The sequence below is a fragment of the Scleropages formosus genome, chromosome 3 (assembly GCF_900964775.1).
Source record: "Scleropages formosus chromosome 3, fSclFor1.1, whole genome shotgun sequence".
NCBI lineage: Eukaryota > Metazoa > Chordata > Actinopteri > Osteoglossiformes > Osteoglossidae > Scleropages > Scleropages formosus.
In genome coordinates, this window is record NC_041808.1 from 27,877,303 (window position 1) to 27,899,016 (window position 21,714).

At 40.0% G+C, this 21,714-nt stretch overlaps 2 protein-coding genes across 6 annotated transcripts in view; one reads left to right on the forward strand and one right to left on the reverse strand.

The window, feature by feature from the left end:
- The window catches only part of szt2 (SZT2 subunit of KICSTOR complex), a 71,266-nt gene extending 67,926 nt beyond the window's left edge, over positions 1–3,340 (reverse strand). For all 5 annotated transcript variants that reach the window (XM_018738608.2, XM_018738610.2, XM_018738606.2 and 2 more), the window contains exons 1-3: positions 3,069–3,340; positions 2,452–2,577; positions 48–221 (exon numbers count right to left, since the gene is read on the reverse strand). In XM_018738608.2, the coding sequence (XP_018594124.1) occupies positions 48–221; positions 2,452–2,577; positions 3,069–3,092 (324 nt within the window). In that variant the 5' untranslated portion in view covers positions 3,093–3,340. The remainder of the gene's footprint in view (positions 1–47; positions 222–2,451; positions 2,578–3,068) is intronic.
- A 4,084-nt stretch (positions 3,341–7,424) lies between these two features.
- Positions 7,425–20,193, forward strand: garem (GRB2 associated, regulator of MAPK1). Its single transcript, XM_018738705.2, has 6 exons — positions 7,425–7,823; positions 11,624–11,764; positions 12,741–12,871; positions 14,301–15,491; positions 16,448–16,614; positions 17,355–20,193. The coding sequence occupies exons 1-6, from the start codon at positions 7,703–7,705 to the stop codon at positions 18,235–18,237; spliced, it is 2,634 nt and encodes an 877-aa protein (XP_018594221.1). The 5' UTR covers positions 7,425–7,702; the 3' UTR covers positions 18,238–20,193.
- Positions 20,194–21,714: the final 1,521 nt, after the last annotated feature.

Here is a 21,714-nt window from a genome sequence, read left to right on the forward strand (position 1 = left end):
CGCAATTAAAAATACACAAATTATGACACTCCTGTGAACACACTCACCACAATCCCTGTAGAGGGACTTAAGTCCAGCTCAATGATGAAGCGGTATCGGCGGGCTAGAAAAGTCACTTGAGTAGATGGTACTAGGTGATACATTTGGGTGGAGGGGGTGGAATCTGGCTGCCAACCCTTCGGGAGGATGCTGAGCACATCCAGTTCATTGTCCGAGTTCAGCTGGAGGGAGAAAAATGTACCATGAGGACAACTATCATTGCAGCACATTACAAGGTGCTCATGACCATGTCAAAAACTTACAATTGCAGCATATGAAACTGTACTTTTTCCCCCACATTTAAGTTGCTTAACTCTGATATCACTTGGACCTCATGTTACCAACACCCAAGTTACAAATTTTCAAAGATAAACATTTCACGGTTTTTTTTCTTCTTTTTTTTAAATTGCATTTTCTTCACAGTTCCATTTCCTAAAATTTGCTCTTGCAGAGGGGAAAAAAAAAAAAAAAAAAACTTCTTGCATGTCCATGTGCTGCCATTGGATGACAGCAAAAAACATGCTCAGATAAGACACACTGAAATGGTGCTTTGGAGGAAGGGGAAGGTGGAGTAGACAGCTTCAAGAAATTATTTCAGTTAGTTATTTTTAAAACTTATTTGTGCCATATCCAAGACTTCTAAAGAAACTGGCCTGCAAAAAAGAGGTACGTTTCTATCATTACTTTTTTTTCTACTGCAAACAAATTAACCAGATCTTGACAAACAACTTTAGGCAATGCATCAGTCACTTCCTGCTGGGCAGTTTTATGAAGTTTACCCTGAGACACGCAATCAGTATTTAAAGAGAAACATTTTTTCCTCCCTACACAATCTTCTATTACATTGCAACTCACTCTCTTTACTCTTCCACTCATTTACTCTCCTGTGGCACCTGAAGTACGGGAGAAACACGTTGTCTTGCAGTCATGGAGAACTTACAACATCTTTGTTCAGATGAGTTTATTATTATTATTTTTTAATCATTTTAAAGCAGACAACTGTGATGCTGCTTCACCTTAAGTTATAACATAAACTGCCGTTCTGTCCATTTTGCAGCCCCTCTCACCAAACAATCTTCTTAGAATTGAAGAACACAAACATCCTGCATTTTATGAGCTGCTGATAAACTGAAAATTCACAATAAGTCTTATTTATAATAATTTTCCATGTCCTTTTAATGTGATGTTGCTACTCATTTAGCTGATGCTTTTCTTCAAAGCAACGTACAAAATCAGGCTGCCTTCAATTATTTACCCACCTACACCGGTAGGTAATTTAGGGTAAGTACCTTGCTCAGGGGTACTACAGCTGGAGGTGGGATTCAAACCTACAACCTTTGGGTCTGGAGGCAGCAAGTCTAACAACTACACTACTAGCTGCACCAGCTTTAAATTTTAAATTAATGCTCCTACAGTTATTCATATAGCGGAATATTTTCTCCAAAGTGACTCAGAATGTTAAGCTACCTAGAAGTATTGACACATTTACAGACCTGGGTAATTTTACCAGAGAAATACTTAAACTTAGAAAACTTAAGGTAAGTACCTTGCTCATGTGTACTACAGGTGGGATTCGAACATTAAAGTTTATTCATTCAGCTGACACTTTTTCTCCAAAAGCAACTTACAATTATTTACCCATTTATACAGCTGGGTAATTTTTAACTGTAAAGCATGGAGAATGATGATCCATAAAGCGAGCGAAAGTCGGCCTCGACTGAATGGTTAAATTATCATCAACTTTACTGGAGCAACTGCGGGGTTAATACCTTGCTCGGGTACTGTAGCTGGAGGTGGGGATCGAACCTGTGATGTTTGGGTACAACAACAGCAGCAGCAGCAGTAACCGCTGCACTACCAGCTGTCCTTAAGCGAAGCCAGACCGTAAATAAATCGAGCGATTGAGCTGTGTTGTTAAGATGTCGCAGACTGCGCCGTGGTCTCTCCGAACCGCTCGCCCCATACGGGGCACGGGGAACCGGAGCCTAACCCGACACACAGGGCGTAAGGCCGGAGGGGGAGGGGACCCGGGAGGGGATCCACCCGGGACCCACCCAGGATGGGACACCAGCCCATCGCAAGGCACCCCAAGCGGGACTTGAACCCCAGACCCACCGAAGAATAGGACCCGGACCAACCCACCGCGCCACTGCACCCCCCTCTACGTCATGGTGGCTGGATTTAAAAAACAATTCAAGTAAAGAAGAGACTCCTGGTCCAAGCTGTCAAAACGGCAGTGAACAGCGTGCGGCATTAGGTTCGCATCTGGACCCAAGGCGACCTATACTGTTAGAAACACTAACTGTGCTGAGTTCAGTAAGATCCATCCACCCCACCAGTGGACCACATAATGCCTGTCCCCCCCTGCAGTGTTGACCTTTGACCCTTGACTCCACGCTCTGGGACACCTACGAGCTCCGTCTTGGTCACTGGGCGAATGATGTGGTTCAGCTTGCTGAGGAACCAGGCGAACCGCACGTTTCGTGAAATTCGATGCTCCTTCTTCATGAGCAGATGAACCTGCTCCGCTTCCTCCATCTGGGAAGGGAAAGAACAAGCTGAAGCAGCCAGTCACTGTGAACAACGAAACCCCGGCCGCCGCCGGGCAGCAGCAGGCGCGCGTCGCACATCAGTCACGTGTTGGATTAAAACCCCTCGAAATCATTCTCATCAGTCTCTGAAATCATCTTTTGCTCGCAGAAACCGAGACTCAAAGTTCCGCTTCTTGGCGCACCGTCGCATCAGTCAGCACGATTAGTCTTATGTTGTGAACCAAACGGCACTGCGCGCGGTATTTACTCTGTCTGTCGCATCAACAGTTGTGGAGCATAGTGCAAAGCCCAGCCGGCTTGTCAATGCATGAGCAGTGCGCGGCAGGTGAAGTGAACGTATGACACACACACACATACACAAACAAAGTCCACTTTCCACAGTCTGCGGTTGCCAACTGACGGGTACGATTATGGACTGGTAGAGTCAAGTACTAAGCTGGTCCAAGTACAATGAATCATTTATAAAGCAATACTCACGTCATTGTCCTGTTTCTCTACCATACCGAGCAGATCATACCTAACGGAGACGTTCGCCGTCTTATTAAACGTATGAGCAGTGCAAACGCAACCCCCTCTTTATTCCGCTACCCAAACTAAGTACTGTTTATCTGTCAACAGTGAACTATGACCCGGAAAAAAAAAATGGTGTTCAAAACATCACGCGCTGTGCAGTAATATTTGTATGCTTCGCTCTTTGGTCTATCATGGCAACGTTGTTCTAGATCAGGCCCACGATACGCTGGGCAACAAGGAACGAACGACGAACAACAGCGCAGCATTTTTATGGATGTTCAACACTTCATTCGCTGCGAAGTTGCTGCGCAGACCGCGTCGCAGGTCAATGCATAATTCCGTGGTGCGCGAGCTCAGGCGGAAATGACATCATGCGAGCGGGCAGTCGGGCGTCAAGAGAACTTGTATCATAAATCTCTCCGGCCGTGAATCGCGGTGAATGATGGCTTAACAGGGAAGCTTTGTAAAGTTTTTCAAGACGACAAATCAGGCTTAACTGATGTTTTTCAACGAGGCTGTTTCTCGTGGGATGTCTCGCGCTTCTTTAAACACAGAGCTGATAACCTTCATTCCGAAGGACGACCGGGGAACAATTGATTTGATTTACACTGACTGATGCAAAAATTCTTGCTCGTGGGTTTATTGTTATTGTTATTTTATTTCTTTTTTTTTTTTTTTTTTTTACAGAGAAACTGAAAAATTGATTCATTGATTAATTGATGGATGAATTGATTGCCAGTTCATCATTTCTCTAATAACTAGGCTTGTATTGGACTTAACGCACTCACTGTAGTATAATGATTTTGATGAAAACAGTGTAGTTTTGTTAATTGATTTTTATATTTTACACTCTTGATCACACTTTTTTTTCTTTTCACATTACTTTTTTTTTGTTTTGATACTCATTTTAAATGCCCCCCTCCAGACCAAGTATAATAATTGTAATGGATCAATTAAATTACCTACTGGAACAAAGCCTCTGTACCCATTAGTATTGGCATCTGGCAAGGATGTCTGATTTCTTCCTTCTCTTTTTTCTTATTTATCAAGCAATGACTGTTCAAATGGAGAAAACACATTTAAGGATATGTAGATGAATGGAAAACAAATTTCCTCAACTTGCTGGTGACACTAATAGAAAAAATGCATCAGAGGCTGAGAGACCAATTGAAGGCCTTACCAATTTCTCCAGAGTATAAGGACTGCTTGTGAATATTCAAAAAAAAAATGGCTTGATATATTAATATAACATGATATGTAATATAGATGGTATAAATGGAATTTATGTGAAAGAAACAGTAACATATTTGGGAATTCAAATGTATAAAGAACAGAAGGACCATATTGATTAGAATTTTTCATGTAGAAACTATAAAAAATATTTTTAAAAAAACAATGTCTATTCATTTATGGTAAAGTATTGTTATTTAAAACAGAAGCTTTGTCATGGCCTGTGTACACTGCAGTCTTTTTAAATGTTACAGTTTCAAGTTGATGCCAGAAATGATTCCTCAAGTAAGTCAGTTTACTTAAATCCTCAATTCAAATTTTTGTCTTTGAGAACTTGTTCCATCTATAAGTTTTTCGTTATTGTTATGTATGTCACTGTGGAACAGTATACAGTGGAGCGCACAAATGACAATGCCTGTTGTGTCAAGTGCTGACGAGTCCCAATAACTCCACTTCACACTGGAGCCTAGTTGATGGCAGTAATGCACTTTTTTGTTGGTTTGCCAGCTGCCATCACCACTTGTATGTGGGCCTGTGTGTGTTCCCTTCTGTTGTTCTAATCTTCTTTGAGGGGGTCAATGGTTTTTGCCTCTTACAAATGCTAAAAAAATATTGGCAAAAAATGTACTTCATTCTTCACTGAAACCACATTTTCCTGTAGCTTTATTCCTCAGCTGTACATAAATTATTACTTGTACGTCTGAAAATTTAGTTGCACTACTTTGTACAATAAGTAGAACTTGCAATGATATAAAGTGAAAAAAGTAACTAATATATAATTACCTCACTGGGCACTTTATTAGGAACACTATACTAATACTGGGTAGGGTCTCCCTTTGCTTTTAAAACAGCCTCAATTCTTCATGGCATGGATTGCACAAGATGTTTTAACATTCTTTGATTTTCTGGTCCATGTTGACATGATTGCATCACACATGGTGCATTATCATGCTGGAAGTATCCATTAAAAGATAAATTGTGGCCATAAAGGGATGCGCATGGTCATCAACAAGACTCAGATAGGCTGTGGCATTCAAGCAATGATTGATTGGTATTAACGAGCCCAAAGTGTGCCAAGAAAACATTCCTGACACCATTACACTACCACCACCAGCCTGGACTGTTGATACAAGGCAGGTTGGGTCCATGGATTCGTGTTGTTGACACCAAATGCTGACCCTACCATCTGTGTGCCTCAGCAGAAATCAAGAATTTGCTACATTTTTTCCAGTCTTCAACTGTCCAGTTTTGGTGAGCCTGTGCCCACTGCAGCTTCAGTTCTCTGTTCTTGGCTGACAGGGGTGGAAGCTGACATGGTCTTCTGCTGCTGCAGCCCATCTGCCTCAAGGTTCCATGTGTTGTGCGTTCTGAGATGCTTTTCTGCTCGGCACAGCTGTAAAGTGCGTTATCCGAGTTACCGTAGCCTTCTGGTCAGCTCGTATCGGTCTGATCTTTCACCTCTTACTGCTCTCATCAACAAGGCGCTTCCGTCCACAGGACTGCCACTCGCTGGATGTTTTTTGTTTTTCACACCATTCTGAGTAAACTCTAGAGACTGTTGTGAGTAAAAATCCCAGGAGATCACTCAAACCAGGCTGTCTGGCACCAACAGTCATGCCATGGTCAAAATCACTGGGATCACATTTTCTTCCCCATTCTGGTGTTTAATGTGAACATTAACTGAAGCTCCTGACCTGTATCTGCATGATTTCATGCACTGTGCTGCTGCCACATGATTGGCTGATTAGATAATTGCATGAATAAGCAGGTGTACAGGTGTCCCTAATAAAGTGCTCAGTGAGTGTATGTATATGTGTGTACACAAATATATATATACTGTATGTGTATGTGTACAAATACATATACACATAAAAGTCTGAACAACACCAATACATACTGTATATTTAATCTAGAATTTATAATCTAAGTCATCTTATTATAGTCAATTTCATGCACTCTACCATGGAAATGCATATATGTGTGGCATAGTATTCAGACAACATAGCTTCTATAAGTGAAGTAAATGTCAGAAAATGTAATATTTTTCAACATATGGTGCCAGAAAAACACAAGACATCTAGAATGACTCCGCAAAAACATAAGAGTGAGGACTGAAAGGAATTCTGCACATTAGAATTCCCACTCGTGTCTCCTGAAGAAAAAGCAATTAAAAATAAATAAACCAGGAAATGTTTGTATCTTTGAAAATTCTTAATTTGAATATTTGCCAAACCTAGCTGTTGCAGAGTGAAAAAGTCCAGTTTTTTCTTGCCGCCATTAGTTTGTAGTAAAACATGCTCACACTTTTATTAACATGTTTATTAACATGTCTGTTTGCTTTCATTTTATCCTTACAAATTTAGCTGTACCTGTGTAGCGCTTCTGTCGTGATGGTTTGTCATCTGTGGTATCTCTGTAACCGTGAACATGTACCGAGTAGCAGTATATGAAATTAAACTGAATTTTGCTTTATTGTGCTTAAATGGTACAAGCTATAATACAGTGTAATGATTATGCTTATTATTAATTATTTTGCTTTTGCAGTACGTGATGTTTCCAGACTGGCTACTGTCACGCAACAATAGGCCTGCTGCTCCTGAACAGGTTCAATGAAATAATCTCTTAGCAGAACAGAAAGAAATGTCCTATTTCCATTCAACTTTTTTTTTTTTTAATTTAATAAATGATGTGCAGGTTAGCCATGTATTTTACACTGTCAGCGCTCTTCTCTGGGATAACGCACACAGACACCATCATCATGTTTTACCACCTACGCACGACACGTCAGGGGAAAATAAGACTTAGTGCCACTGAAAAAATACAGATATTCACTCACTGTATAACCAATAGGGTATGTAATACAGAAATGTTTGAAAAAGTGCATTCTTAAAGTAAGTGAATAAATATGCACGTTTAATTGTTTTAATCAGCGCTCCGCAACACGTCTCGCGCCCAGCTTTCCCTCGAAAGGACGGAATTCCAAGATTAATCGCACAGCGGAAGTGACGTCTCTGTGGCGCTCGCTTTCTGGGGATTAAACGCTCGAATGTTTCTCTAAAAGCATTTGCTTGGCTTTGCGTGAATGTAACGTTTCATAGTCGGTCCGTTCGGAAAGGTTCATTTAAAAGGGGCACTTGGAGCGCTCGCCTGTGGGCGTTTGTGCGCAAGCGTGGTAAGTTGACATTACATGGCGTTTCCTGTCGGGACAAGTTGCCAGAAGGAGGTCCTTCGGTTATTCCCTGGAAGTTTTTTTTTTTTTTTTTTTTTTTTTTGCGAAACGGTGATTTTAAACAAGCATGAATAGTCCTTCGGAGGCAGTGAGGCTAACAGCAAATAAATGTCTGCAGCAACTTTAATGTCCTGACGCCATGGATGTGGGATTAATGCTGTATAACAATTTGAAGGATGTGACATGGAGCGCGACGACGGTACCTTTAGACCGACTGGTCAGTGTTTACAGGCTGCCGCAGATTGTCCGCCTCGACTGTGGTAAGTAAGGATGACGAAAAGCACGGAATGCTGCTCACTTCACCTCCTCACCTCGCCTGGTTCTACACAACTTCAATCGACGGCGTCGATCTCAGTTCTCCGCTGTTTTTCACCTATGTGCTGCTGCCTGCTTCTGCGGAAAACCCGTATCTCGATTGGAACCAGTTCACTTTTCTTTCTTTTTCTTTCCTTTTTTTTTTTGTCTAATCGCTCGATGCTTTGTCGCTTCACTGAGCGTTACTAATCATTAATAACAAATATAAACATGCGCGATCGATGTTGCGAACACACTCGCTGTGTGTAAATATTTACCATAAGTACCATGAGTAAACTTTAGTTGTGTGCTTAACTAGTGGACATGCTTGTAAATTTTTTAAAAAAAGAAAAAAAAAGTTGGTAAAGTACACTCACTGAGTGAATGTATTTAAAAAAAAAAAAAAAAAAAAAAATCAGATGGACGCACTTATCATGCTTCAGTAAACACACATCACTATCACTATGTGAATAGTAGATGGAGTAAATAAATAAATAAATAAAAAAAAAAAAAAGGGGGGGGGGGGGGGGCTGTGCTGTTTACAAAAAGGGCTGAAAATCTGTAGCACCGTGAAGACACAAATGTTACAGAGTGCGATGGCTGGAGCGCTCCTTGGCTTGGGGGAGAGCCCAGTAGTCGCACTATTTGGAATCGAAGTACAGGTCCTTCCCACTTGGGCCAGGATGCCGTGCAGATGCTGCCAGTCTTTGTCCACGATTCTTATGCGGTTCTTGGGAGTCCATCCCTCTAGCAGTTTCTCCAACAGGTCCAGCCCGAGCCCCTAGGACCAGCCAGCCTTCTCGCCTCCGCTGCTCTTCCGAGTTCCAGCGCTAATAAATTGAAGATTCCACATTTCTTGTGTGACAGAAGAGCGCGGAGCGGCGGCTTCGTGGGCCCCTGAACGAGCCGAAGCCCATCGCAGCAGTCGCAGTGTGTACTGTGTGGGTGTACGGAATCCTGCCGGCCCACTGCAGGGGGAATTTACGCTCCTTGGGCTCTTCTTTAATTAGGCTGGTGTAACCTGTTCATTGACTTTATCTCGCCATACTGATTATGTTTGAATTTTGAAAATTTACTTAAAAAAAAAAAACAAAATTGTGCTCCTGTTGGCTGAGAAATAACAATGAAAGAATGTGCTTTTTTTGGGGGGGGGGATTCTGAGAGGTGTTAATACATAGTTTTAGCATTTGTCTTTTTCTATGGTTTTCAGATTTTGAGTTGTATGGGAGAAGTGGGTATAATACAGAAACAGCACAGTTGCTATAATAATGATGTCTGATAATATAAAATAATAAAGAACGACAAGCACCACGCACACTCCTTCTGCCTTCGAAGACCCAAACCTGTAAGAGATACTTTGAGGGTGGCAGATATATAACACTTGTTTCAATCTGTAATGTCTGCTTGGCTAATGCGCAAATTTAGAATCCCGTGGAATAATTGAAAATGCAGTTAACGGTTCTTGTAAAGTTGTTAGGAGTCTATCCATCCGTTATCAGTCGCCTCCTCTTCAAGAGCAGTGGGGCTTCGTAACCTTTTCCCAGAAGCATTGGGTATGAGGGAAAAGTAAATATTGGATGGGATTTTGGACCGTCACAGGGTAAACGCACACTCATTCACTCACACAGGCACATGCTGTTGACAATGTAGTCACCACTTCACCTGAAACGTGTCTTTGGACTATAGAAGGAAACCCACGAGAACGCGGAATAGGTGCCAGCTCGGCACCAACACGATTTTAAATGACGCCTGACCTCACAGCCCAGAAACTGTGATTCCCCATTTACGTGATGATATTTCCAGTCGTCCGAGAATAGGTTGCAAGATGACTGCAGAAATGAAAACGTTATTTTTTAATATCAGAATAGTTTTCAAAACTTTCTTGAGGACATCGAAATTATCGAAGATGCGTACCGGTTGGCGCAACAGTCTAGGGTGAGATGTCATCTTTAGAGGCGGTTTACGTTTGGCCGTAGCAAACTTGTTTTAATATCTCAACAATGGGTTTTACAACTTTGATCAGTGACGTCTTTTCTGATGTGCTTTAGCTGTAAAAGAGTAGGTAAATAGACTACAAATGCCTATGTCTTACCGATGGTTGCGGCGATGTCACTAAATACAATGGACTTGCTTGCAGCTCCGCATTGCTTTGCTAATAATGGAATGCCGGATTTCCAAGGTTTCTGATTAACTCTCTTATCTGTGTAATAAGACAGGAAGCCTTATCGGCCAGACTCATCTAATTGAATGACGTTACTGTACTGTTTTTGTGAGCAGCTGTATAGTCTATGGATTCACCAGTTTGTTAGCATCGACTTTTTTACTCTCAAGTGTCACATGCAGCTTGTCAGTAGTAAGTGTAAACATTCACCCAGTCTCCCGAAAACATTTCCACAACTGGATTCCAGGGGTGGATTTCGGTTGTTTACTTTTTCATTATATTGTGTTTTCCAAGCTCCAAAAGTATGTTAAAAGGACTTTGCCAGATATGTGCAGCATTTACAAAGAATCAGTAGTGAGCATAGCAAAGCATATAAGCCAGTGAACTGTGACCAGAAACCTCTTCACTCTTTGAACAAGAGCGATTGCAAATAATACAGCTCCCACAATAATATTTTCTCCTTTCGATACCCTTGAAACTTGAAAACGAATTTAGTTAGTTCACGAGCTTCTTACCTTAGAAACACAGTTTCAACCAGATGCTGCTTTGTAACTTTTTTGTTATTGACTCTACATTACTTTTAACTCCTGAGTCGCACTCAATAAAACCTTAATACAGTTTATGTGCAAATTAGATTCTTTACTCTCTCAATAATAGATAACAATGCACTAAGAAATACCTGTGGTCCTTTCAGGCTGCTGTAAAATTAACCCAAAACAGGCGAAAATAGATATATCTCTACAAACTCCTATCTGACCTTAATTGTTGACCATTTCACCCCGTAAGCTGATGCAGCGTTTGGCATCTTACTGGTCACCAACACTAACATCAGACATCTGTGGTAAACACTGTGGTGCCAGTTTTTGTTTTGTTGTTTTTCTGATAATTACCAGCTGGAGGCATAAACAATGTACAGTACTTTTAGGAAATGGATAACTGCGGACATTGAAATATTGTCATGTTCTGTTTTTAAATAAGTCTTCTGCAGTTTACTTTACATTATTTATTTAGCAGACTCTTTTCTCCAAAGCAACAGATACTATGTAGTGTTATCAGCCCACACACCTTATTCACCAAGGTGACAATTGATATTAGTACCCAGGTAATACTTTGTTATAAAATACTTTGAGCTGTATAAAAATAAAAGTTAATGTACATTTGTGATTTGAATCATGCAGCTACTTCACTGAGCAGCTCAATGAAGGCTTATTAATTAAAGAGCCAATTCAAACAAAAATCACTTTACAGAAAGGGGCTGAGAGGTAAGTGCCATGTTTGAGAAACACTGTTCTGGCCTGTAACGTCTCGGTACGTTTACGTTTATTTGACGCCTTTTCTCTAAAAGAGCTTACAATTATTTACCCATTTATTTTACTGGAGCAATTTAGGGTGAGTACCTTGCTCAAAGATACTACAGCTGTAAGTGGGAATCAAACCTGCAACCTCTGGGTCCAAAGGCAGCAACACTAACTACCGTACTGCCAACTGACCCCACAAATTGAAGCAGTAGAAACTGAAAAACTGAAGGGCTGGCATCAGCAGGAACCATTTAATTGTTTATAATGTCACTTCATAGTTTGTGTGTGATTTTATTTTTGTTTTCAGGGGAGTTAGTAGAGGGACTTCAAGAGAACGACTACGTTTTAATTCATTCGAGTCGGCAATGGACGACAGTTACTGCCCACAGTCTGGAGGAAGGCCATTATGTTATTGGGCCAAAAATAGAAATACCTGTTCATTATGAAGGTAAGGCAAAAAATGAAAATCTGCCCTTAATATTTTATTTTCTTCTTTGTTGGTTTAGCCTGCTAGATAGCTTGCTGATGTCTTTGTCCAAAGGGACTTATAGTAAAACCAAGTACACTGGATCCTTAACTTACTAGCACAATGTGGAGCAGAATGAATATGGTCCCACAGGTCTGTTGTGTTTCTGTTCTATTGTTTAGCACATTTTGCACTTGTTATCTTAAGGAACAGTGTACTTTGGCTTAAATTTTCTTTTTCTCTGTCAATTAGAGCTGATTCTTCAGTTTTGAATGTTTAGATGTAAATTTCAAGTTTTAATTTTTGGCCTCTAGAAACAGTGTGCAGATGCAGTGTCCTTCCATCCTTTAAATAAATAGATCTGTGTGTCATCAGCACAGGAAAGAAAATGATTTTTTTTCCCTTGAGTTTTCCTTGTGGTGGCATAAAATAACAGTATTAATAATGCAAAATTTGCTATTTTCTTATGTTTCTAAACTAAACATCTTAGTATTTGAGAAGTATAACTTAAAATTCTGGGATTTAGATGCTTAAATGAGTGCTTTAGCTGTACTTGATTCTCCTGATACTTTATTAATAGAAAGCTGGCCTTGGTACTTTTCCATTGGCACAGAAAAAACATGTTCCATTGATTTTATTTCTGACCATTCAATATTATCACATAATAAAAGGTTGTTCTACTCTTTTACATAAGTCTGGTGCAGTGATACCACAATCCCGATGGGTAGCAACAAAATGATTTTGTGTGGACTACCCTTCTGCTTAACCAGTACATTTTGTTAGACAGGTCTTTACTCGGCATCATGTGCATATACAGCCGAACTCTTAGTTATTAACCCAGAATTATGGCTTGATTAGCAGCATTTAGTCCTGTGATGACGGGCTTTAATAAGCATATGGCTTTACCAATGTTAATGTCATCAAATGTTGTTTTCCTTTCTAATCTGTGTCCTACTAGGCCAGTTTAAATTGCTGGAACAGGACCGAGACATAAAGGAGCCAGTGCAGTACTTCAGCAGTGTGGAAGAAGTTGCAAAAGCATTTCCTGAACGAGTGTATGTGATGGAGGATATAACGTTCAATGTTAAGGTAAGTATTTCTGGCAAGGGAGATGAGTCACATTGTAGGGTCTGTGGTTGATAGCGTTTCTAAAAAGAAATATTTCATTACAAGTCGTTCTGAATAGTTTGCAAAACATATGCAGCATGCAACTTCTTTTCTGTTTGTTGCATGTACCTCCACCAGTACGCATAAATACTAAGTGCACTCTGCCTGGATTAAGGTTCCGACTCCTGGAGCCAGACATAGAAGTGGAATTTCCTGATGAGCTCTCTTGGGGGTTCAGCACTTGCAATTGAAGGGTGCAGGTCAGGCACAATGCCAGCCAAGTGGCAGTCATGAGCAACATAGACCTTGACAGACTGAATCCTGACAACTGAAACTTCCTCTGAGAACTAGGAATGCCTCCTGTTTGCTGGAGAAGGAGACTTAGTAAACTGCATAGAGTAGGCAGTAGGCCTCAGTAGATGTAGAGATACTCAGGCTCAACAGCAGTTGAGAGCTGTGCAGTTGAAGATCTTCCTAGAGGATGAGCGGTTACATCAGTGAGGCTGCGAGTTGCAGACAGTAAAGTTCTGGAAGTTGTTTATGGATTTTCATTTGACTTGAGGCCATACGTATATTCCTGAAACTCGGTGAAGCAGCAGACCTATCAACAGATCAAGGCTTGGTGATCAGTTGATCAGTCGGGTTCAACATACCGGATTGCAGGCTGGACAGACCTGGGAAAGCCGAATGTTCTATGAGGGTTTTCTGGGAATGATTGTCAGATGGGTCAGTGTGAGATAAATTCGAATTCCACCTGTGATAGTGCTTCATCCCAAATGAGGACTGGGGAACTGAGTCATAATGGGCCACATTCAAGACCTCAGCTGTGTGATTCACTACCAGCAATGTTTTACATCTATAGTGGATTAAAATTTGCCACTGTTCCTGAAGTCGCTATGGTGGAGTTAGGTCTCTGTGGTCTGAATGAATGACAGTGTGCATAAATTCATTTGCTCAGCTGAGGTGGTTTGAGCAATTTGTAAGAAAGCCCCCTTTTTGGCTCTTATTGAAGTTCCTCTGGGCACATTTCACTGGGAGGAGGCCCTGGGGCAGTCCCAGGAGACGCTGGAAAGGTTACGCTGGTCTGCGAACACCTGGGGAGCCGACAGGAGGAGCTGGAGACTGTGTCTGGGGAAGAGGAGGGCTTGGGCTTTCTTTCTCAGCCTCCTGTAACCCTCTTCAATACAGGCAGAAGGAAATTGACTTTGTTGCATACTTAAAGAAACCCAGTGTATTACTTTTTTTTTTTTTGTTTAAGTACTATGCTGTTTTAAAGCGGACAATGTCTTCAATTTTAAGTTCATGTTATCGAAAAATGCTGTACTCACTTCATATTTTACATCTTAGCCATGTGTGGTGACAATGTTTCCTTTTGAAAATACAAAAACTGCCCTTTTGTGTTTTGATGCAGGTGGCTTCAGGGGAATGCAATGAGGATACTGAAGTTTACAATATTACCTTGAGTACTGGAGATGAGCTCACTTTAATGGGGCAGGCAGAAATTCTATATGCAAAAACCTCCAAAGAAAAATCGAGGCTTAATACAATATTCAAGAAGATTGGAAAACTGAACTCCCTCAGCAAACTTGGGCGTGGTAAGATGCCCTGCCTAATCTGCATGAACCACAGGACCAATGAAAGCATCAGTCTACCTTTCCAGTGTAAAGGCAGGTTTAGCACTCGTAGCCCTCTTGAGCTGCAAATGCAGGAGGGCGAGCATACAATTCGCAATATTGTCGAAAGGACCCGGCTACCTGTCAACGTCACTGTACCCAGCACCCCACCTCGAAACCAATATGACCTTCATCTCATCCGGGAAGGTCACCGTTATAAGCTTGTCAACATTCAGACTAAAACAGTTGTGGTCTGCTGTGTGCTCCGCAGCAACAAGATCATCCCCATCCACTTCCCCCTCCATCTGGCAGTGCCTAAGTTCATCATTCCAGAGGGACTCCTACAGAATGAATTATGGTTGGACACTATGGTACATCGCTGGTTCAGCTTCTGTCAAGAGCAGTTTGACATAGATGACTATTCTCGTGCTGTACGGAATGTGAGGACAGATTGGACTGAAGATGGCAAGAGCCCCAAGAAAAACGGCAGTAAAAATGGGTCCAGTAGCAGTAATTGTCAAGCGCAGACCAATGTTCCCAGCTCTCTTACCTATGCTCGTGATGAACTTACTCAGTCATTTCATAGACTGTCTGTATGTGTGTATGGGAGCAATCTCCATGGAAACAGTGAAGTCAATTTACAGGGATTTAAGAATCTGTATGAAGACTGGACTTTAGTCCCACATGATTCTTTGCACTCTGACTCTGTCGACAGCAATTACCTATTCCCTGAATTGGTGGAAGACTCAGGGCCACCTGTCCTCATAAAATCAGATCTTCCATATGAAGAGCTATGGTTAGATCAAAGTGTATCTCAGCAGCCTGCACAGTCTGCATCTATTAGAAAAAATGTCATCTGTGACAGCAGCTGGGGTTGTTTAAACTCCAAATGTTGTCCAGTTGCTTCTGCACCCTACCCTGCCTCAGGATCAGTGGCAGTCTCTGAAATTCATCTACCTCCACCCCCTCTGCCTCCGAAGTCAGAAGCCGTAAGTACCAACATATGCATTTCTTGAAATTGTGATATGAATGCAATCAAAAACTTGCTCTATTAGTACATTCAAAGTTCCGCAAATGACAGAAATATGAAAATACTGCCGCTGACCTCCTAGTTATTGAACGATGTCATTTGGCAGTAATTTAAAGGAAGACAAAGTTCTTTAACTTTAGATTGCAGATTTAACCTAAATTCAGCTTTCTTTTTGAATGGCACTGAAGACCATACGTTTTTATTCTTGAATTTACTTGATTATAAAACTCATCCTAGATTTAGAGATTTATCTTGCCAAAGAAAATGTTTGACCACTTTGTAAATCTGGAAATTTCGGGTTAATTTGTTCTGTAGTACTGCGGCAGTAGCAGAGAGCTGGTACTCAAACCAATCATAAATGGAAATTATTTGTTCAGTGATTTCAAGTTGAAGTGCATTGTCCAGTGTCAGTGATTATGTACAAAAGCTGATCTCTTCAAATCAAAAGAAGTCAAAAAGAAATTGTGCTATATACTTTCAGTAAGTGTCTAATGTTTACAAAATGTTAGTGTATTTGATAAAATACCAAAACAGTCTACTAGTTTATACATATACTGTTTCAGTTACAGGGTGGCATGGTGTCACAGCAGGTAGTGCTGCCCCCTCAGAGTAGTAGTAGTCCAAAGACATGCAGTTCAGGTGGATTGTTGGTTCAAAATTTCAAATAGTATGTGAATGGGTGAGTGAGTGTGTGTGTTTGTATGGCTACCTTGTGATGGAGTGCCATCCTGTCCAGGGTGTGCCCTCATTTTGCACTTGGAGGTTATGGGATAGGCTCTGGACCCCCATGATTCTGATTAGGCCAAGTGGTTACTGATAAAGAATGCTTTAGCTCCTTTTCTGCCCTTTTTTTTCCCCTCTCTTTTTACATCTCTTCCTTCATTATCACTATTACTTGATGCTTTTTTTTATTAGGTAAAGGAAGAATGCAGACTTCTAAATGCCCCTCCTATTCCTCCACGATGCTCCAGGACAACCACAACCAACCATTCTGTTTCACATTTAACTACCAAGCACCAGCAGCAACAAACCCGCTGTCCTAGCCCTACCTTGTCATACTATTCATCAGGATTGCACAGCATGTAAGTACCTTATTTTTCATTGCAATGCACCAGAGATGGAGTGTTTGTAATTGACTTGAAAATTATCGTACCACAATCTCTATTACATACATAGCTGACGGTGTTTTACGTCATTGTCCCTCCTCTCAAATGTTAAAATGGTCACAGAAGTAACAAACAGTTAACTTTAAATTCTATTTTGTGACTTTTAGTGGATACACTTGTTGTAAAAAGGGGTGTTTAATGTTCATACGGTACCCTAAATTGACACCAGATTTAATTTACACAGGAAGCAGAATTGCTGTTTTTTTGTTGTGTTTATGTACATTTTAATGTATTTTTCTATGTATATATGAATTTAAATAGTACTTGTTCATTTTTTAATGATCAGTTTTAAATTTTTATGTTTTCCAAAAATAAAAAAAAAATTCTTTTTGGATGCTGTCCATTGTTCCTGACATCCATTGTTCCAGTGTCCTTTATATTGTGGGTAGATTGTATTTTATTTAAAAAAGAAAAGCATAGTAGCATAACCTTCTTACCCCTACCACACTTTTTTAAAAAAAAAAAAAAAAAAACTGCAGCTTTCCATTTACTTGTAGAAAACAATCATTGCACTTAATTGCATATAACAAAAAATAGTGTGTGTGTAAAACAACATCTTTAAAAGCATTTGTTGGGATTGGTTGTCTGAGCTATTGAAATTGCTGATGGACTTCTCTGAAGCTGGTAGCTTAATGGCTTTAATTTCTCCCTTTTAGAGGACTTTCTGAAAAAGGCTTTGAACAGTCAGATGAACAAAACACTGTGTGCTCTCCATGCAGCTGGATGAAACCTGTTACACCTGAAGATGACAAAATGTCAGCCTTTGGAAGTCATTCATCAGAAGCAGTTCTTTTCAGACTCTCTTGGCCAAACAACTTTACTGAAAAGGATTTTCAGAAGGATAATGCCACTTCACCAGTGCTGTGTCAAAGTTACTATAGCTATCCTCGGCAAAAAACGTCAAATACACCCAAGGGATTTACTTCTGCATCATTTGATGCAGATGGGAAGGTTACAGACAGGAGGATTTTGCCCTCAAGATCTTGTGAAGCTTCTTATGCACCTCCTTACAGCTGTTCCTTGGAAATGTATAGTGGAAAGACCATAGCCAGTTGTAGCACAAAGCAGAGTTCATCATGTCCAATTTTGCCACCAAGAGTGCCTAAATCAGTTGAGCAAAAGAAAGATGTGGACTTTCCTTCATTGACTGGGACTTCTAATGAAGTGGAACATGGAGCGCAGAATTATCTAATGGACAAAGAAGATAACCACGCATTTGCCACCAAAGGCATGAAGGATGACATCTCAGTGTCACATTGCTTTTATTCCCCTCTGCAGTACCAAAATGATCAACAATCATGCAGTTCACAGTGGAAGCCACCTAATAATCTTTCTGGGCTTTCAATTGAAGAGGTCTCTAATTGTCTGAGCTTCATAGGCCTCCCAGAAGACATAGTGTCTTTGTTTGTTAGAGAAAAAGTAGATGGCAGTTTACTTGTACAACTCACAGAGGATATTTTATCTGAAGATTTTAAACTAAGCAATCTGCAAGTGAAAAAACTTATGCAATTCATTAGTGGTTGGAGGCCCAAAATGTAGCATACATAAAATCTGTATTTGGGAGAACAGACTGACATTGTCACCGTCTGTTGCACTTAGAAGAAGTTGTAAATGCAACAGCGCTGGTACAATGCAGTAGTTGTCATTGGTGTTTTTTTTAAATTTGTGTACAGCTATAAACAGAGGTACTTTGTTAATTGTGTATTTCCTAATATATCCTAGACATCACTAAATGGTTTTTAACCTGTTGAGGAACATTGACAGTCTGTTGCTAAACTTGTTCTCAGAAACCTAGAGCCTTACAGAAACCAGTTGTGTGTGTGTGTGTGTGTGTGTGTGTGTGTGTGTGTGTGTGTGTGTGTGTGTGTGTGTGTGTCTATATGTAGACAGACATAAAGTATACATACACACCATTGTCAGAAAAAGTTTGTAAATCTTTTGGAATTCTTTGGATTATTTGGCTCCTAAAATGTGATATGATTGTGTGTGTCATAATAATAAATTCTTATTTAACAAACTGCACACAACACTTTATACATCCATACCTTTATTGAACAAGTAGTTTAAACAATCAAGGTCACTGATGGAAAAGGAGTCCGTAGGATTTTGTCATCTTGAAAATCCGGGAGTTGCAGTCAGGTGTGCCAATTTGTTCAGATGTGGATTTGACCTGCCCTGCTGTATTACAAAAAGGAAACCTTGTTTTGATTGCCTGCTCTTCATAGCAGAATTCTGCTGAAGTGCATTATAGCCCTTTCAAAAAAGATTTTGGAGGACTTGGAAGAAAAGATTGCTGAAGCCCATAGAACTGGAAAGGGTTACAAAGAAATTTCTAGACACTTAGCCTCCATCAGTCTACAGTAGTCCTAAAAGCCCCATTGCTGTTATTCCTTGGTGTGGGTGTCCTACAAACCAGTGCAAGGGCTTCTACAATCCTCAGACAAGTGACAGCACTAGGTTGACAGCTAAGGCTATGCAGACGCCTCTTGCACTTCATAATGCCAGTGTTCTTGGGTCTGTCTTAAGAAAAAAACAACGAGAGTAGTGTTCTTGGGAGGTCATCATTTAGGAAACCAGTGCTCCCCAAAAGATATTGCTGCCAAGTTTAAAGACCACCAACATCTTTCACTGTACTGCTGGAATGTTTTGTGACAGAAGTTGAACACTTTGGCAGAAATGCAGAGTGCTATGTTTTGAGGGAAAAGTTATATTGTGATGTTCAAAAATTTGAACTTACTGTACATAATGTAATGTTTGGTTAAAAAAAAAAAGATAATGAATACCACCATCAAAACCTCATCTCACCTGTGAAGCGTGGTAGAGGGAGTATAATGGTGTGGGGCTCCTTTAGCACCTCAGGGCCTGGATAGTTTGCAATCATTGAGGGACCTATGATTTCCAAATTGAATCAAAATTATACAGAATGTCACGATGATCTGTCTGTCACCTAAAACTCAAAAGAAGTTGGATCATACGATGTGTCAGTGATCCAAAACACAGGAGTAAATCAACAACAGAGTGACTCAAATAGAAGAAAGTCTGTATTTTAGAATGGCCAAGTCAGTGTACTGACCTCAGTACCGTTAAAATACCGTGGTGTGATCTGAAGCAGGCAGTTCAAGCAAGACATCTCAAAAAATATACAGGAACTGAAACAGTTTTACACCAAAGAATGGACCAAAACACCTTCTAACCTCTGTGCAGCTCGGATCAGCAGCTATATAGAGCATTTGATTGAGATTATTCCCAATAATTGAGGTTTCACTAAATATAAGCATTCACATACTCCTCCCCCCCCCCCCAGTCAATGACTGTGATTGTTTAAATCATTTCTTCAGTAAAGATACAAAAAATGTAAACTTGTGTTTCTTAAATAACCATCTTTATTTAATATCACGGTTTAGATGATCAGATTTCATTTTTTTGGAGACATTCATGCATAAATCCAGCTGATTCTAAGGGGTTCACAAAATTTTTCTCACATTTATGTGTGTAATCTCCCTCCTAAAATTTACTGGTTTAATTTTTGTGGTTCACAATAAGCAAAGATGCATAAATTATTATGCTCTTAAATTCTTTTGAACATTGACATTTTGTAAACTAGATTGTAATATGCCTTATTTATGCAATGCTTACTTATTCTACAGTTTGTTAGACATTCTCTGATTTCAGCAGAATTGCCAGACAATATGTTGCCCAATCTGCAACCTATCTGAGACTTTTGTTCAAAATGAAATAAACATTTTTGTTCAATTTATCTAAACCCACTTATATTCTTTTACTCCAGCATCCATAAAGGAACAGCTAAAAGCAGGGATATTTTAAACCTATGACATACGAGTCCTCACAAGTTCTACACTGAACTTCAGACCGATCACTCGTTTTTCCAGGTTAGGAAAAAATACAGAAATTATGAAAAAGATATTCCCTACTTGCTATCTCTTACAGGACAAGCACGTTTAAGTCAGTTTTAGAATGAAGTTATGCACATAGAAAATATTGTTAGGGACTAGAATTTCAAGATTACCATTAATCTCAGATGGAAATTTGTATTATGTGTAACACTATACAATGAACAACATACATACATCCATGGACCTGGCCAACATAAGCAATTCATCACAAACTGACAAAAAAAACTAGGCTAATTTTGCATTCATTTCCCTTTGGGAGGGAGTTTTATGTTGGCACACAGCACCTGTTGGTGTTTGCAAAGCTGTCTGGTTGTTTGTGGTGACACTGCACCAAGGCAGTGAGGCGAGATGCACGATATACGGCAGATGTGTGGCAAATTCACCCGCATATTCTCTGCTTTTCTGTGACACAGAAATAGCCGACATGGCATACAAGTGTAGGTGTTGGTTGTGTTTGTGACACTCGTATGTGTCAATCAAGGTCAGGTGTATATTTGTGCACACATTCTACAGGTATGAGTAAATGTAAGGGTATGTGTGCATTCTGTATTCTGTCCCCCCAGAAATATTCTTTTATTTATTATTTTTATTAGCTCTACGTAGATTTTTTTTTAAAAAATATATATTTTCAGTAATTTTGACATTAATAAAAAATAGAGGTTTACCTTCTATTACGAAGGCTGCTTATACAAGAACCTTAACTTATGAGCAAAAGTTGTGCTGTAAAATTCTTACAGCAAACTATAAACGTACACTTGTGATAAATACCTTATGAGAACATTCATTTCAATTCAAAATGCACACCTTGATAACGGCGCGCTGAATTAAAGTTCCCTCCAGCTGCAGCTCCAGAAAACTTGCATTACGTTGTCTATTTTGTATGCTTTGTGCTTTTATTTATGTTTATTTACCATTTATTGTGGAGCCATAAACTATACACACGACCCACAATCCTGTTTAACTGCGATTAGAATACATGCCCCATCATATGAGGTCTTATGACTGGTACCATTTTAGTTAAACAGTTGGGAAATTGCAATGTGGTTATTTTTTAGCACAAATTTGTTAAAATAACATATTAAACATTAAAAATAAGCTGCAA

What these genes read in the sequence shown, in the direction of transcription:
- garem (XM_018738705.2), top strand. Translation starts at nt 7,703, where the DNA reads ATGGATGTGGGATTAATGCTGTATAACAATTTGAAGGATGTGACATGG. An exon ending in ATATAACGTTCAATGTTAAG is followed by an intron (nt 12,872 to 14,300) that starts GTAAGTATTTCT and finishes GTTTTGATGCAG; the next exon opens with GTGGCTTCAGGGGAATGCAA. An exon ending in TGCCTCCGAAGTCAGAAGCC is followed by an intron (nt 15,492 to 16,447) that starts GTAAGTACCAAC and finishes TTTTTTTATTAG; the next exon opens with GTAAAGGAAGAATGCAGACT.